Source organism: Macrobrachium nipponense, chromosome 11, assembly GCF_015104395.2.
Source record: "Macrobrachium nipponense isolate FS-2020 chromosome 11, ASM1510439v2, whole genome shotgun sequence".
NCBI lineage: Eukaryota > Metazoa > Arthropoda > Malacostraca > Decapoda > Palaemonidae > Macrobrachium > Macrobrachium nipponense.
The window spans coordinates 8,541,216-8,556,674 of record NC_061087.1 but is presented as its reverse complement, the minus strand read 5'-3'; the positions used below and the strand labels follow the sequence as shown (position 1 = coordinate 8,556,674).

The window sequence follows — 15,459 nt, the reverse complement described above, 5'->3', positions numbered from 1 at the left end:
CTCTTGCTTCTTCGATGTACAAGATTACTGTACAACTACGCTTTCTGATTCGGTGACACGCATGTTTTTGAGAGAAATTGCAAGCGTTAGGAGAAATAACAAACATACTAGTGGAAAAGACGCAAGTCTTTCCTTCTTCCTCTCCCACTTAGGCATCAACACAAGCTTCAGTGACATATTGATGGCAGTGCGTTCTGCAATCAATTGTTGGAGAATAAGGGACTTCATGGCTGATCCTCATGTCAAGAGGAGAATAGTTTCTTCTCCATCTTCGAGCCAGGACTGTCACATCCGTATTATAAGTAAGCAGTGTGGCTGTGAAAGAGTTGGAGAACGCTCGAATCAAGGACCTTCTGACTCATCCTCATGCCAAGAGGAAAAGAATAATTTCTTCTTCATCTTCGAGCCAGGACTGTCACATCCTTGTGAACGAAACCATGCCACAGCATTTTGGGTCTCTTTGTCGTGGCCGCATGAGTACCATCAACAATCTCACTTTCCATCGAGCGTGATGACGTCATAGCCAAAACCGCTATCAAAATGGTGGCAGTCATGTTGTTACGACAGCCTACTGCTGTCAACCTCTCGTCTTCGGGGATGACAATATAACTACGCTTTCATTTCAGGAGCACGCGCTTATAGAGAAATGTGAAAGTTTTAAAAACAGAAACTGAAAAGACAGGCAAGAAGAAAGGAGTGAGTCGTCGTTGTCTTCGTGATCTTGATTTTTCTCATAAGATAGCCGCAGTTATGCCAATGCTTGCTCCAGTTAAATGTTGGAATATGGGTATTTGTAACAGATCCCCGTGCCAAGTGGAGAAGAATGATTTTGTCTTCGGCCGGGGACTGTCACCTGATCACCTCTCTCCAAGAAGAAAGCTCAAGCACTAGTTATTAATTAGCTCAGTCTAGACGGTTGATGTCCTAAGTTTTCAGCGGTCCAGGGATAAGTTGCGAGAACAATGATGACCTTAGAGCTGTGATGGACGTAAGACCTAGGACGGCTGTAAGAATTATGACAGCCATGAGAACTATAATGACTGTAAGAACTATGACAGCCAGGAGAATTATACAGACTGTAAGAACTATGACGGCTGTGAGGACTACTACGGCCATAAGGACTATGGCGGCTGTAAGGACTATGGCGGCCATGAGGACTATGGTGGCTGTAAGGACTATGGCGGCCATAAGGACTATGGCTGCCAGAAGGACAGTGACGGTCGTAGGAGACGACTGAAAACAGTGACCGCTGTAGAAGGCGTTTGTGAGAACTATGGCGACTGGTTCCCTTGAAAACGAGAACGGTTGTAGGATCTAGCTTATAGTTTTATGACGCATGCAATACTTGATGGCCTTAAAGTTCATGCAATAGTTAATGAGATGCATCACGGTTGCATTTATGTTTGAAAAGCAGTGAAGGGGCATCGTCCACATTCATCTGCTGTTGCCAACTTTTGTGCCCGTCACAACTAGTCAGTGGCTCCATCCAGTTAATCACATACTCTGCATTGTGGGAATTGAGAATATTGACAAAACACTTTTACTTTTTTAGACAAGTAGTTATAGTTAGTTCATAGGTTGGCCCCTTTACAGTGAAGTACAGTAGACCCCCGTTTTCGCGTTCTCTGGATTCGCGGACTCGCACATTTGCGGATTTCTCTCGGGAACGTTTCCCCGCATTATTCGCGGAAAATTTGCTCTATTTTTCTATGAGAAATATCCACAAATTCCTGGGTTTTTTTTATCAATTTCATCATAAAATGCAATTTTTGTGATAAAGCTATTAAAAAAACCAAGTATAAACCTTTTTAGTTGGTTTTTCTTGAGTTTTAACTAACAGAATAGGCTGTTTTTAGCGTTTTTATAGGGGTTCCAACTATTTATGGGTTCTAACTATTCTCGGGGGAGTCTGGTACGCATCCCCCGCAAATACAGGGGACCACTGTACTAGGGAACCTTTCCTCTCAACTATAACTCACGAAACACATTCCAGTTCCTGATTGTACAAGGCGGTTTTTGTGGGAAGTAGAAGTAGTTTCTATATCCATATCCATAAACTAAGATTCAGGCCTACTCATTGAGTTATGTACTGGAGTATGGACCATGAACAAGGTGGAACTTCGTTCTTTCACCATTTTAGATTAGCCTATGTGGTGCAGTCATAACCTACGAGTCTATAGCCCAGCTAGTCCGAGTCTGCCTCTACTATCTTAGTTAATCTGAGTGGTAGTTCTTAGCTTAGCCTAGCTGAATGGCTGAACTAATTACTTCAAATATACTACATATACCAACTTCGCCTAGCAAATGGTGCATTTACTATTTTAGTTTAGTCTGAGTGGTATAGTTCTCTGTTTAGCATAGCCTAACGCCTGGGTTAACTAGTTCGGGCATGCATGTGTCAACCTAGCCTAACAATGGGTTGACAACTTAGCCTGGCTTCGCTACTTGAATCTGCCTTTACTATCATAGCTTGGTCTGAGTTGTAAAGTTCTAAGTGTAGCAGGGCATAGCCTAGTATCTAGGCTACCTATTTGGATCACATTTACCACCTCAGCCTGGCTGGTGGTTGTGGTTTAAGCCTAGCTTATCTAGTCTAACTTTCTTTGACCACTTTACCTTAAACTAAGTGATTGAGTTTTTAGAATACGCTAGAATATCCTAGCCTAGACCAGCTAGCGTAATTCTAACGTTACCAACTTAGCCTAGCCTAAGTGGTGGAGGAATTAGCCTGACCTGTTTAGTTATGACCTATTATTACCATCTTATCCTGACATAAGTAGTGGAGGTCTCAGCCTAGCCTAGCCTAGCTTAGCTAAGCCAGTTTGAACCTGATGTTGCCAACTTAACCCAAACTACCCAGTTCGAACTTGACCACACCTACTTAGCCTAGTCTAAGTGGTTGGTTGCTAGACTAACCTAGCACCTTCAAATGGGTCTCTTCCATCTTGACCTAGTTTCTAAGTATTGAAGATGTGAGGTCCTTAACCTAGCCTAGCTGATTTGAGGTTCAGTTTATCGAAGCAGGGCATTAAAATTCATGAGTTCTGGGAAAGGAAGGTTGGGAATTTCCCATTCTTCAAGAGTTTCAGATTGGGTTAAGTTAGGTTGAGTATAATTCTGATATGTTTGCTCAAGAATAGCACCATGGTGGTTGCTATCATCATAGGGTTTCTCCTTTGGAAAGTAACATATTGAACATATGTCAGAATATTGTAATAGATCACTTCATAGGATATTATTGCGGTTGGAAAGGAATATTTCTTGGGCAGAGTAAGCCCTACTCTGTTTATCAGGGTAATTCATTGGACAGTAAGATAATTCAGACATGTCAGACTAGAATTTATTATCATAGGACATTCCTTTGAAGACAGGCATAGGACCGTCTACTACATATTTTTCGCTCTTTGAGCAGGCTGAGGATTCCATTTGGGATATACTGGGAACAACCTGGAGGTTACTTAGGCCCTCTAGGCCCTCCGTTTTACCAGTTTCATCATATCCTGAACAGAGGAATGCTTTCCTATATTTGAGGACCACCCAAGACAAGTGACCGATAAGGTTCTTCTTAGCACAACCTTCTCTACCAGGTTCTTGAGGAGAGGTTCCACCAATAGGTAGAATCAATATCTCAGATCTAAGAGAAATGAAATTTTGTGGGCAGAGCATCAACTCTGATGTAAGATGACTTCAGAGTTCTTCGTCTCACATATACAAAATGAGCCTTCTCCTGTGACTGATTTTATAAAGGAGGTTTCTGTCCATTCAAGGGTTTCTGTCAGTAGAAAAAGATTTTGTGGATCTGTTGTCAGGACAGAGGGAGGTCTCTCTCTGTAGTTAACTGTATGGGGATACACATTTGACTGACTAGGTCATCTGTAATGTGGACATCACTTCACACCGGGTAATCTTCAGATAGCTCAATAGCCTTGAACTGGCTTGTTCACATAAGAAACTCAGAGCTACTGTGTGAAAACAGACTGTATCACAGTAGACTCACTGGGGTACTACCAAGCCCATACGTCAATCAGGTTACAGGAAACTGACCTGGGACACTGTTTTGCCTGACCTTGGTTGAGTGGGAGTACACAATGGCTAGGCTTTTGATGTAAATTCAAAAGTAGTTGGGAACAATTATTTCCAAAATGCCCCAGAAATTGGGGTAAGGAGCCAATGTCTCACTGGTCATGATGACAGATATGCCTCTTGTTTTTTCATGTTCATTACAGCGTGGGGTTGTGTTAGTGACCTTCAGGAGTGTCGGCTTTGACTTGTCAAAGCACTCTGTGGTTATCTAAAGGACTCTTTCACCTGGAACGTAAATGTGGTAGACGTTTGGTGAACACAAGCCAGATGAAGGAAGAGTGGTCAGAAATTTCCTTTTATTTTATTATTTGAGGTGATTAGACAAGCCTACTCATTGTTGTCAAGTCTGTGCCAATTTGGGTCATACAGAAGGGCATGTCATCAGAGGAATATGTTCCTCTGTGGCAATTAAGAACATATCTGTTAAAATTATTGCAAATGTTGGTTCTTCTACAGGAAGAATTTTACCCACAGGTCCTTGGATGCTTAATGGAGGTTCTGTCAGAACCTTGTGCTTCTTCGACATGTTGGTTGATGAAGACTTTTCATTGGGACAGGTAAAGTCAGGAAAGAAGTGTCAAAGAGGGAGTCCGACGATGATGGGAAGGCAAGAACCATTGACGTTAGAGGAATGATCTCATATTGGGCAATTTAATAAGGCATTTGTTTATTGAATTTTGAGAGTTAGTTCATTGTTATGACAAACCACTTCCAATTCCCTTTACAAAAAGGATGTTGCTCAGAGGTCCTTGGACACATTTTCCGTGGGTCCTTTGGTGGCTGCTCAACAAATTGTGTAACTCATCCAGCACCCCTGGTGGGTCAGTTAGTATCTTGTCTAAGACGATGTTATGAATGTGAAATGGATGAGGTTACTGGTCTCTTCCCTTTTCAAATTTCTTTCTCCTACTTTACGTATGGGCAGTAAGAAGAGAGTACTGTCATAAGTTGGAACAGACAAGATATAGGTGAGTAAAGTAGTCATACAGGCAGCCCTCGGTTAGCGACAGGTTCCGTCCCTGGCCGCCGACGCTAAGCGATGTTAAAGCCTACGGCCACCGCACACCTTCTTTCGAAATTCTAGACCAGTTAACAGTGCCCTAGACCAGTCAAACAGCGCCTTAATCCCGCGATGGTGCAATAAGTAAAATTATATTTATGCAGTATAGATCTATAGAATTTACTGTACAGTACATTGTAGTATTATAAATACTGTAAAGTGAAAAAAGCCTAGCTATAATCCTTTGGGTGTCTAGAGTATGTAAAGATATACAATAAGGTTTATACAGTGTATAGGTAGCTGTAGTGTTCAAGTCACAATAATTCGTCTTACGATAATCCAATTTTATGAGAGACCAAATTACAATAACCTAACTTTATCCCATCTTCTAGTTACATAAGTTCAAAAACAGTAAAAGAGAATGATGAAAGTATGGTGTTAACGTTATACTCGTTGCATAAACGTTTACAGCCATGAACAACCGAACGTGAACTACTATTTTTTTTTTCTAAGTATAACCGAATTTGATAATATCCGTTTAGCTTGTATTTCAATCGTCGCACTATAGTACACTATTACCGTAGTTGTTATAAAGGACGTTATGTAGAATAGAACGTATCTTGATGTGATAACTTTATTCGCTATAGATCAAAGATCAATCGGGAAATATACTGTTAAATTTAAACCTATTTATAACTGAAGCTGAGAAAACTGTTCAAGCTGCTATTGGTTATTATCGTGCATCGGCAACAAGGATAAAACTCCAGTAAACGTATGCCATCAAACACAACCATAGATAAAATTGAGATAAAATCATTTTAATCAAAACTACTGGGCTTGAAAGAACACATTTTACTGTTGGTTTCACGCCGATATAAGATAAATAACGTAAAGTTTGTATTACGATGATATAAAGGAAAATTGCGAACGGAACCATATAATTTTTTTACGCAATAAACAAGCCACCAAGGTAATCTGTTAACGAAAAGTTCACAATCACAATGATACATATTCAATTTATATTTCCACCTAAAAACACGTTGTATAAGGAAAATTGAATCTTGTCTCATATAAGTCAAGTATCTAGATTTTCATTTATGCCAACTAGAAGCAAGAAAATTTGCTCAGTATTGCGCTAAATATGGCGAAACAAACTCGTGTTCTCCATCAGCTGATTTGAAACCAAAACATTGGCCGCTCCGCGGAATATTAGCTTAGATTTGCCGTAGTATTTTATAATACAATAATATGAGAATACATACAATATTATTGGATACAGTGAAGTAATGTATAACTTTTTAAAGGATTTATGGAAAAGATGCATAAATAATAGAATAACACCATGCATTTTTCGGAACAGTGGTGGACAAGAATGAACATGAAAAAACATCCTCTGACAACGTGGAGGGTAGTTACGAAACCTGTCTTAATTTGTATCATACTTATGTACAAAAATAAAAATACCCTGTATGTGATATATTTTCATACACATTTTAAAGATAAAAGCATGAACACTTATAAAATTGACACATCGATCGCTAAATTTGCACTCTTTTCAACTCTATATTTTCGGAAGAGCGGCAGGCAGCTGCTCACAGCAATGAACATGAAAAAACATCATATTTGATAATGTGAAGGGCCTAGTAATATTTCTGCATATAATTAAAAATACCCTATACATAATACATTTGCATACACATTTTAAACATTAAAACATGAACATTTATAAAATCAACACATCGATCACTAAATTTGCACTTTTTTAACTATATTTTTGGAAGAGCGGCAGGCGTCGGCTTACAAGAATGAACATGAAAAAAACATATTTGATAACGTGAAGGGCAGTTTCAAAAGCTGCCTTTGTATCATATTTATGTGTAGAAATAAGAATACTTATATGTAATACATTTTCATACATTTTAAATATAAAAGCATGAACATTTATAAATCGACACATCCATAGCTAATTTGCACTCATTTAACTATATTTTCGGCATAGAATAGCGTCAGAGGCATATATTTTACCCGAATACCTATGTAATAACTCTCAATACAATTTTTTAATACCATTTGCATAACCTTTATGGGTGAACAGTATTTCTACAAATGTATGTACTCGTTAGACAACGGCGCTAGCGGTGCAGTTGACTGAAAATTGTGCTGTAAAAATACCTTAAAATGCCTTATTTTTTTAATGAATATTTTTGACGACTGCCGTAAAACCGATTCGCCGTTGAGCAATTGCGCCGTTAACCGCGGGCCGCCTGTACTGTTAGAGTTATCATCAGTGTAAGATACCTATCAGTAGCACGACATTCCTCTTTTTACCAAGGGTGAGAGGAATAATAACAAACCTACATAAGTGGATACATTGGTTTGTTAGTAGAACAGAGAGATTCTTATCTTCCTCTGAGGCAGTGAACTATGACTTCATATAGAAACCCAGAAGTCTGAATATATATCTTGGATTCTGAAATACTGGTCAGTTGTTTCTTAGAATACTATTATTCAGAAAACTGATCAAAGATGGCAAACTTCCAGTTGGTTAAAAGTACTTCCCACCAAAAGGAAGTCTATCCTAATGTTAAGACCGAGGGTTTGTTTCATATACATGAACAAATGACAAATTTTAATCAATTTGTATTTTTCATAACTAACAAACCTGAGGTCCTTAACATATCGAGGCCCACCTCTAACCACCCCTCTAACAACTAACCTGGGTTGGAAGAATAACTAACAGGGTCATGGGTTAAAGAGAGAGGTATGTGGGTGGCTCCACATGACTTGTGACCAAGCACAGATGCCAATAGTCCCTTGCGCGCACAATTTTTAACTTACTGGTTTCCAGCTGGTGCTGAGTTATTTATCCTAATGTTAAGGCCTCAGGTTTGTTAGTTATGAAAAATACAAATTGATTAAAAATTTGTAATTTTTCTTAAATAATTATAATTAGTTATTAATATACATTTTTCTTAAATTTACTTTCAGGTTTTTGCATGTCTCAAGAGATGATGAAGATGTGTACCGAGCAACTGGTAGAATTCCTCCTCATATTGTAGAACAGGCTGTACGTAAAGCAATGCTTGATGACATCGCTCCTGCTGGTATTACTCAACCTTGTAAGGTAAGTTTGAAAATTTTGTATGAAAATTGAAAGCTGTAAAGAAACTTAGTTTGATTGTTTATTCTGCAGTCTGTTGAATTTTTGTGTATGACCTCCATTTACATTTGAAGTTTGTTTTCTGTACATGAAAAAATTGCAGGTAACTGGGTAATGAAGTAGCAAAAGGTATCCATATGTGAAATAGGAATGATACTTGATAAATGCAGTACATCCTCCTATTTGTAATCTGGTTCCTTCACTAGTTTGGCACCTTAACAGAATTTCCCAAGCCACCCCAATTTAAATTTCCCAGGCTACTGCATATTGATATGATTATATACCAGATTACATTATTATATAATTCACTTTTTAATGCTCGTTAATGCTCTAGTTCTTAAATGAGGTTGTATCACCTGCTGTGAAAATCACAGGGTGTGTGTCGGGTGTGTGTCTGTGTATCACATATCCAATCTGCAGTACTAGTAGAAAAGGCTAGGATGTAGTATTTCCTATCAGAGCATTAGGCTACAAGTCACATATCAAAGTACTCATTATTGTAGATTTAAAAAATATGATATACTATGATTAACAATAATATTACATACTTCCACTTTAAAGTAAAAGAGAAAGAAAACCAATAATGGCTAATAGATACTGTACAATATATAGTGAACAGTGGTACCAAGGAGGTGGCTATTAAGCAGAAAGTGCGAGAGAGCAGGATACATTGTTCAGTACTCTTAATTGATCTACCAGCACATCTGGGCTTGCATAACTTGACGCTAACCAAAAATCATCTCTAATCAGAGAGAATGTTTCCTCCTCCTCTTTATTTATCATGTGTTCTAGTTAGAAAAGTAAAAGAGAATGAGAAAAGTATCGTTAGGAATGTTATAATCGTTGCTTAAATGCTACATCTATAAACAACTGAATGATAACAATGCTTTTGTTACAACAACGGAACTGAATTAGATAATAATGTTCTGCTTGCATTTTACCCATTGTACGATAAGTAAAAAATGACCGTAGTTATGTTACAAATGATATTAATTAAGTAGAACAGGACTTGAATAGTTGTGCATTATACCTTTATTTTCTATGGAGAAAGTACCGGCAGTCCCCGATTATTGGTGGGGGTTCCATTTTCAGCAGGGTGCTGATAAGCAAAAACCACCATTGGGTGATTTATTGCGCTTATGGCACCAATAACCAGTTAATAGTGCCTCCTTTAGGTATTTTATGGCACCATAACTTTATTTTGTTCATACACGAACAAATCTTCGGCCTTAACAATAGGATCATTTTCTAGCGCCCAGCTGGATCCGGTTAGATTGTAGATGAAAAGCAAGGAATCTTGTGATCTGGCAATACGTGCGTGTATCGGGTGAAAACTAGTCAAAGACCATGCACCTATGCTTCTGCGTTCAGTCTTTTTGTTAACCGCCTGGGTGAGAGTCGCGATTGCCTTGTCGGCCTTTTACCCGGTTTATTTCCTGTTTTTGCTTTGTGTTTTCTGTGTGTGTGTGTGCATGTGTTATGGCTTCTTCTGCTTCTACTCGGCCTCGCCAACGTATGTGCCCGGGAACTCGAGGTTTCCCTTATTTTCGTGTCTGGCTGCTTCAGCTACAGACCCCCACTGCATGCAGTAGGTGTCGTGCTAATGTTCGTACCATAATGAATCCCTGCCAGGAATGTCATGCGTGGCCTAGAGCGCAGTGGAAGTTATTTTATAGTAAGAGGGAACATCGTAGAGTTTCTACCCTTCCTTTGTGGGAAGGGTTTTCATCTCGCTCCGATGCTTCATCTACTTCCGCAGTCACACTCCATGATGCTAATGTTGTCGTGCCTATGTCTCCCTCCTTTACTTCCATCGATTTGTCATTGGAAGTAACGGGAGGTCCTCAGGCTGATTTATTGTGTAATGTCGCCCCCTCTTCCTCGGGAGTTAATTTGGTTCCTGTGAGGGAGGAGGCTTTTTCATCAATTTCTTATATTTCAGGTTTGGAGGCATCCAAATGGCGGTGCTCTGGGTGTCGCTTGGGCTATGGGTTCACTCTCCTTGGAGGGTTTGATGACGTGTTTCATGGATGCTCACCTCCCCCTCAGGCCCCCCAGCTCTCCCTCCTCCCCCTGGCCTTGTCTACGTTGGTGGCCGGGGTCAGCCATTATGTATTGCCCTGCCAGTGATGCCTGCCGCTTCCTCAGATCGAGGGGAAGCTGTGATGTCTGCGCCGCTAGTGACCTCACTCCCTGTACCATCTCTCCTAGTTTTAATTGGTGACGTCACTTCCATCGATGACGTCACTCCCCGTTCCGTCAGTGTCGTCTCTCCCTGCAATGTTGGGATTGTCAGTTGGGGCTGCTACACTGCCTTGCTCCTCTTGTGTCGAAATTGCTTGCTCCCGTGACGTCATCACTGCCATCCAGAACGCTCCCTCTCCCTTAAGTGTCGTTTGCGCCCTCTCTTGCGGATCCGTCTGAGGCTTTGTGTCAGGTGGTTCTTAAGAGATTGGACTCTGTTTTGGAAGGTAGGTTTGCAGCCGTGTCAGCTGGGAAGACTGTGAGCAAGCATGTTGTGTCGCCCCCTCCTCCTGCCAAGAGGATGTGTAAGGAATCAGTGCTGTCATCCTCTCCTCCTCCTCCTCTCCCATCTCCGCTGCGTCGGCGTATCACAAGACGTATTAAGTCATATTTCAACTTAAAAAATGCTGCACATAACTAAAAATAACCTTGTCCCATAGAGATTAATTTACGCTAAATAGAAAAAAGAAAATCGCTCTGAATTGAGTTACCAAATACGGGGAAATAATCTTACCTCCACTCTCATCTCATCTGATTTTTCCAAACCAAAACATTGATCGCTTTGTTTGTATTTTATAATACTATAGTAATATGAGACTTTATAGTACAGTATTATTCATTACAGTAAAGTAAAGTATAACTTTAAAAGAGCCAAGGAAAAGATGCATATTCATTATGTTTGTATTTTATGAGGCAGTCTTGGCACTTAGCCTAAGCCTACGATAACCAGACAACAGTGCTATAAACCCTACGGAGGGTAATGTTCATGGCTTGGTGTCGTGACCAGGATTACTATGTCATGGCTCTGTATTTATTAGTTATTATCAGCCCCGTTCGCCGTTGAATCTCAAATTATGTAACCCCTCGAGTAGGTTCCTTCACGTGGTGAAGGGGTAAGGGATTCTGCTTTCAAGTTTGCAAAGGCTGGATCCTGATGGAACGCCTACAAAACTTTTGGCATTAACTTGCGTGGACATTTCCACTTTCAAAAAATTTTACTGCTTGGGTGAGTCTGGGAGGGGCTCGTGGTTTGGAGGGGGTTTGGATTCAAAGCTAATAGTGGGAGTTGTGGTGGTGAGTCACCACCCAATACGGTTTGGACCCAAGAGATGGTGATGGGATTTTCCCATTGCTATCTTGAGGGCTGAACCATCTCCAGGGATCAGCCCATTGGAATCCAGGGGGGCTGGTTTTTGGGATGGGACTCCAGGTTTTTGTCCGGAAGCTCACCATTATGTTTGGAGTGGGGAGTTGGTCCCCATTAGTGGGGACAGAACTCCCAGCAGGCAGATTGGCCTATACCTGGGCCACTGCAAGCATATTGGTGCTATCCCGAAAGGGTAGGGTATGGGGCAGACCGTGGGGAAGCAACTTCTATGTGTACCGTTGGTGGAGAATGTCGAACCATCTAGTCCGTGATACCTTGTTGGTCTTCCCAAGCAGTAGTGTGTGTGTGTGTGTATGTTTTCCCCATTTTTTTTTCTTCACTTCAAATTCCCATGAATAATCTGTTTAGTACACTGTCCCCTGGACCCCCCAACTCTTTGGCACCGTTGACAACCTTAGGCTTGGATAAGGACCTCCCTTTGCCATCCCCAACCTCTTCCAATGAAAACATCAAAGATTCTTTAATTGTTACCACAAGCCCTTATGTAGTTCAGAACAGAGGAAAGAATAGCAGATTCAATAATAGAAATAGGAATGCTAATCCTGATATTGGAATTTTACTTGGATCTCAAGAACCTGAGTCTTATAACAAATATCTCTCTCTTGACCTTGAGAAAAACATCAAAGAACTGAATATATATGATGTCTATAGAGATATTGTAAAATGCATTGGCAGAGAACCAAAGATAGCCTCTCAAGGTGAAGGAAGCTTGCTTGTTGAAGTTTCATCACCAGATGAAAGTAGAAAATTACTGTCTATTAGTGCTTTAGAAGGAAGCACATCAAAATGCACTCCCCACAAAACAATGAATCGGTCTAAAGGAGTATGTAGTGTATAGTACTGAACTCTTACGTTATTCTGAGGACACTCTCCGAAAAGAATTTGCTGATCAAAAGGTGGTTGATGTGAGACGAATCAAGAAAAAGTATTGGGAATATTACATCCAACACCTACTTTGAGACTCACCTTTGATTGTTTGCGACTCCCTAAATTTCTGAAAGCTGCATGGCTTCGTCTGCCAGTTAGACAGTATATTCCCACTCCCAGATGTTCCCATAGTATATTCCCACTCCCAGATGTTCCCATTGCCAAATGTTTGGCCATTTGATTACAACATGCAGAAAAAAAGAAAGGAATGAACCAGCTATATGCTTTAACTATGGAAGAGAAGAGCATGGGAATTGTGAGCTTACTCCATGCTGCCCTAATTGTGGGGGAGACCATAATGCAGCACATAAAAATCGTGTATCAAGTATCTCATTGAAAAAAAAAACGCTTTGTTTCAAGACTCAATAGCGTATTTCCTTTAAAGAGGCAAGACAAAAGACTTTGCAGAAATTCAACACCCAGCAGTCATTTGTAGATGCAGTAAAAGGAAATGGGGAAAGACAAAAGAAATTGATTCTCAAAAAGTCTAATGAAGATAAAGAACAAAAAATGGATGCTGGGACAATTGTCAACAAGAGGACTTTAAGTGAAGAGTCTGTAACAATGCTTGAATCAAAAGTCAAGCACCTTGAGAAAGGAGATACATCTGCAGAAAAAGTTAACGAGTCAAAAAAAAAAAAATTTGTAAACCATCATCCTATGGTTCACCTGACCCTCATAGAACATCTGAATTAATGGAAAATAATGAGTCATATCCCACAAATTTTCTTACAACACTGCAGCAATAAATTTAGAATCTAAGGCAAACAAAAATTAGACTAGTTGAAAATGATAAACCAGATTCTACAAGGGTTGAAGATACTACTAAAGATACTACTGTTTCAAATACCATCATAAGTGATCACTTGGTACATTCAAATGACCCTCTAAGTACTCTTTCGACATCTGGAACTGTACCAAAAGTGCGTCACAAAACTCAGATGTCATCTACAAAGAATAAACATAATAGAACGATCTTGGACAGAGGACATCCTCTAGAAAATAGGTACTTTCTCTGCTATATTACGATGGAACTGCCAGGGACTTCGCGCTAAATATAAAGAGCTATTATGTTTGATTAATACCTATAACCCAGTATGCTTAGCACTACAAGAGATTATGCTAAGTAACAACAAAATGCTTACTCCTAAAAAGTTTTTTGCATTCCACTCCCAGTTCCCTTTACAGGGAAATTTGGGTGGAAGTGCTCTTCTTGTAAGACGAGATATTGGTCACTCAAAAATACAGTTGCAAACTCAATTACAAGCTGTAGCTGTTAAAATTCACTTAAAAATGACATATACAATTTGTTCATTGTATCTCCCTCCTAATAACCCAATACATGAATGACAGTTAGCACACTTGTATGAACAGCTACCTCAACCATTTCTTATATTGGGAGACTTTAATGGTTGACATGAACTTTGGCGTGACATTTTAACAAATCAAAGATGCAACCTTATCTTATTATCAATAAAAAATTCAGATATGACCCTTTTGAATACTGAAAAACCCACCCATTTTCACATTTAGGCTGGTACATTTTCATGCATTGGCTTATCTATCACCAGTTCTGATACATTCATATACTTCAACTGGGAAGTGGTGGATGATCTATATGGTAATGATCATTTCCTAATTGTCATCAGAACTGAGAAATATGAGCCAGTATACTGAATGCTTAGATGGTGTACCAATAAAGCAAATTGGCCCCTTTTCCAAGAACTTAGTTATATTGAACTAGATGTAAAGGATATGCCAACAGGAGGGGAAGCAGTGTTCTAATTAACAAGGATTTTTATGTTTGCAGCAGAAAAAGCAATCCCAAAAACCAGTGGAAAATTGCATCGAAAGCCATGAGAGCAGCTTTTACTAGGTACAGAAGACATCAATGTGAATAGTACTTGATCTCCTTTAAAAAGGCTCGAGCCAAATTCCAAATCCTGATGGCAAATGAAACATGTGAGACGAGAATCATGGGTACTTTTTATGTCAACAATTACCTGGAAAGCACCTATAACCAAGATATGGACAGTTATTAAGAAAATAGCATGAAAGTATAATCCTGGTCCCCTCCCTGTTTTAAAAGTCAGTGGTGACTATAACCGACTCAAAAAGTTGTAAGCAATGTTTTGCAGAACATTTTGCAATGATATCAAGCAGGGATGAAAATTCTCAATTCTACAGGGAGAGAGTATTAGCAGAGTTGGAAGCACTTGATTTTACTTCTTTTAAATCGAATCATATAATATGCCTTTGACCATGGAGGAATTTTTATTTGCTCTTAGTAACAGTAAAAACACTGCACCTGGACCTGATGAAATTTTATATGAAATGATCAAGAATACCTCAAAGGAAACTAAATTTTCCATTCTAAGTATTATTAACAGAATTTTTAAGGAGAGTGATTACCTTAGTGTTTGGGAAATAGCAACAGTTTTACCCTTTGTCAAGCCTGGGAAAGATTCATCTGTCCCTACAAGCTATAGACCAATAGCTTTAACATCCTGTTTATGTAAACTTATGGAAAAAATGGTAAATTTTAGGTTGGTATGATTTTTAGAATCAAAGATTACATCATCATCTCAGTGTGGCTTTCACCGTATGCATTCTTGCACAGATGTATTGATACGTTTGGAGAATGCAATTTGTCAGGCATTTGCTTCCAAGCAGCATTATGTGGCAGTTTTCTTTGACCTATAAAAGGCTTATGAAACTACCTGGAGGCCTGGAATTATGAAAGTCTTGCATGAAATTGGTCTGCGTGGAGATCTACCACTTTTTATTAAAGTTTTTTTAAAAAATCGTTATTTTAAAGTCAGAGTAGGCAGTACTCTGTCTAATTTGAAAGAACAAGAGGAAGGAGCACCACAGGGA

The 15,459-nt window shown here is 39.4% G+C and overlaps 1 protein-coding gene across 4 annotated transcripts in view; it reads left to right on the top strand.

Annotated features, from left to right (window-relative positions):
• Positions 1-15,459, top strand: part of LOC135219250 (uncharacterized) — a 161,369-nt gene that overhangs the window by 109,116 nt on the left and 36,794 nt on the right. For all 4 annotated transcript variants that reach the window (XR_010315406.1, XM_064256009.1, XM_064255900.1 and 1 more), the window contains exon 5: positions 8,072-8,207. Coding sequence is in view for 3 of the 4 variants with exons in the window: in XM_064256009.1 (XP_064112079.1) it covers positions 8,072-8,207 (136 nt within the window). In the remaining variant the exon portion in view is untranslated. The remainder of the gene's footprint in view (positions 1-8,071; positions 8,208-15,459) is intronic.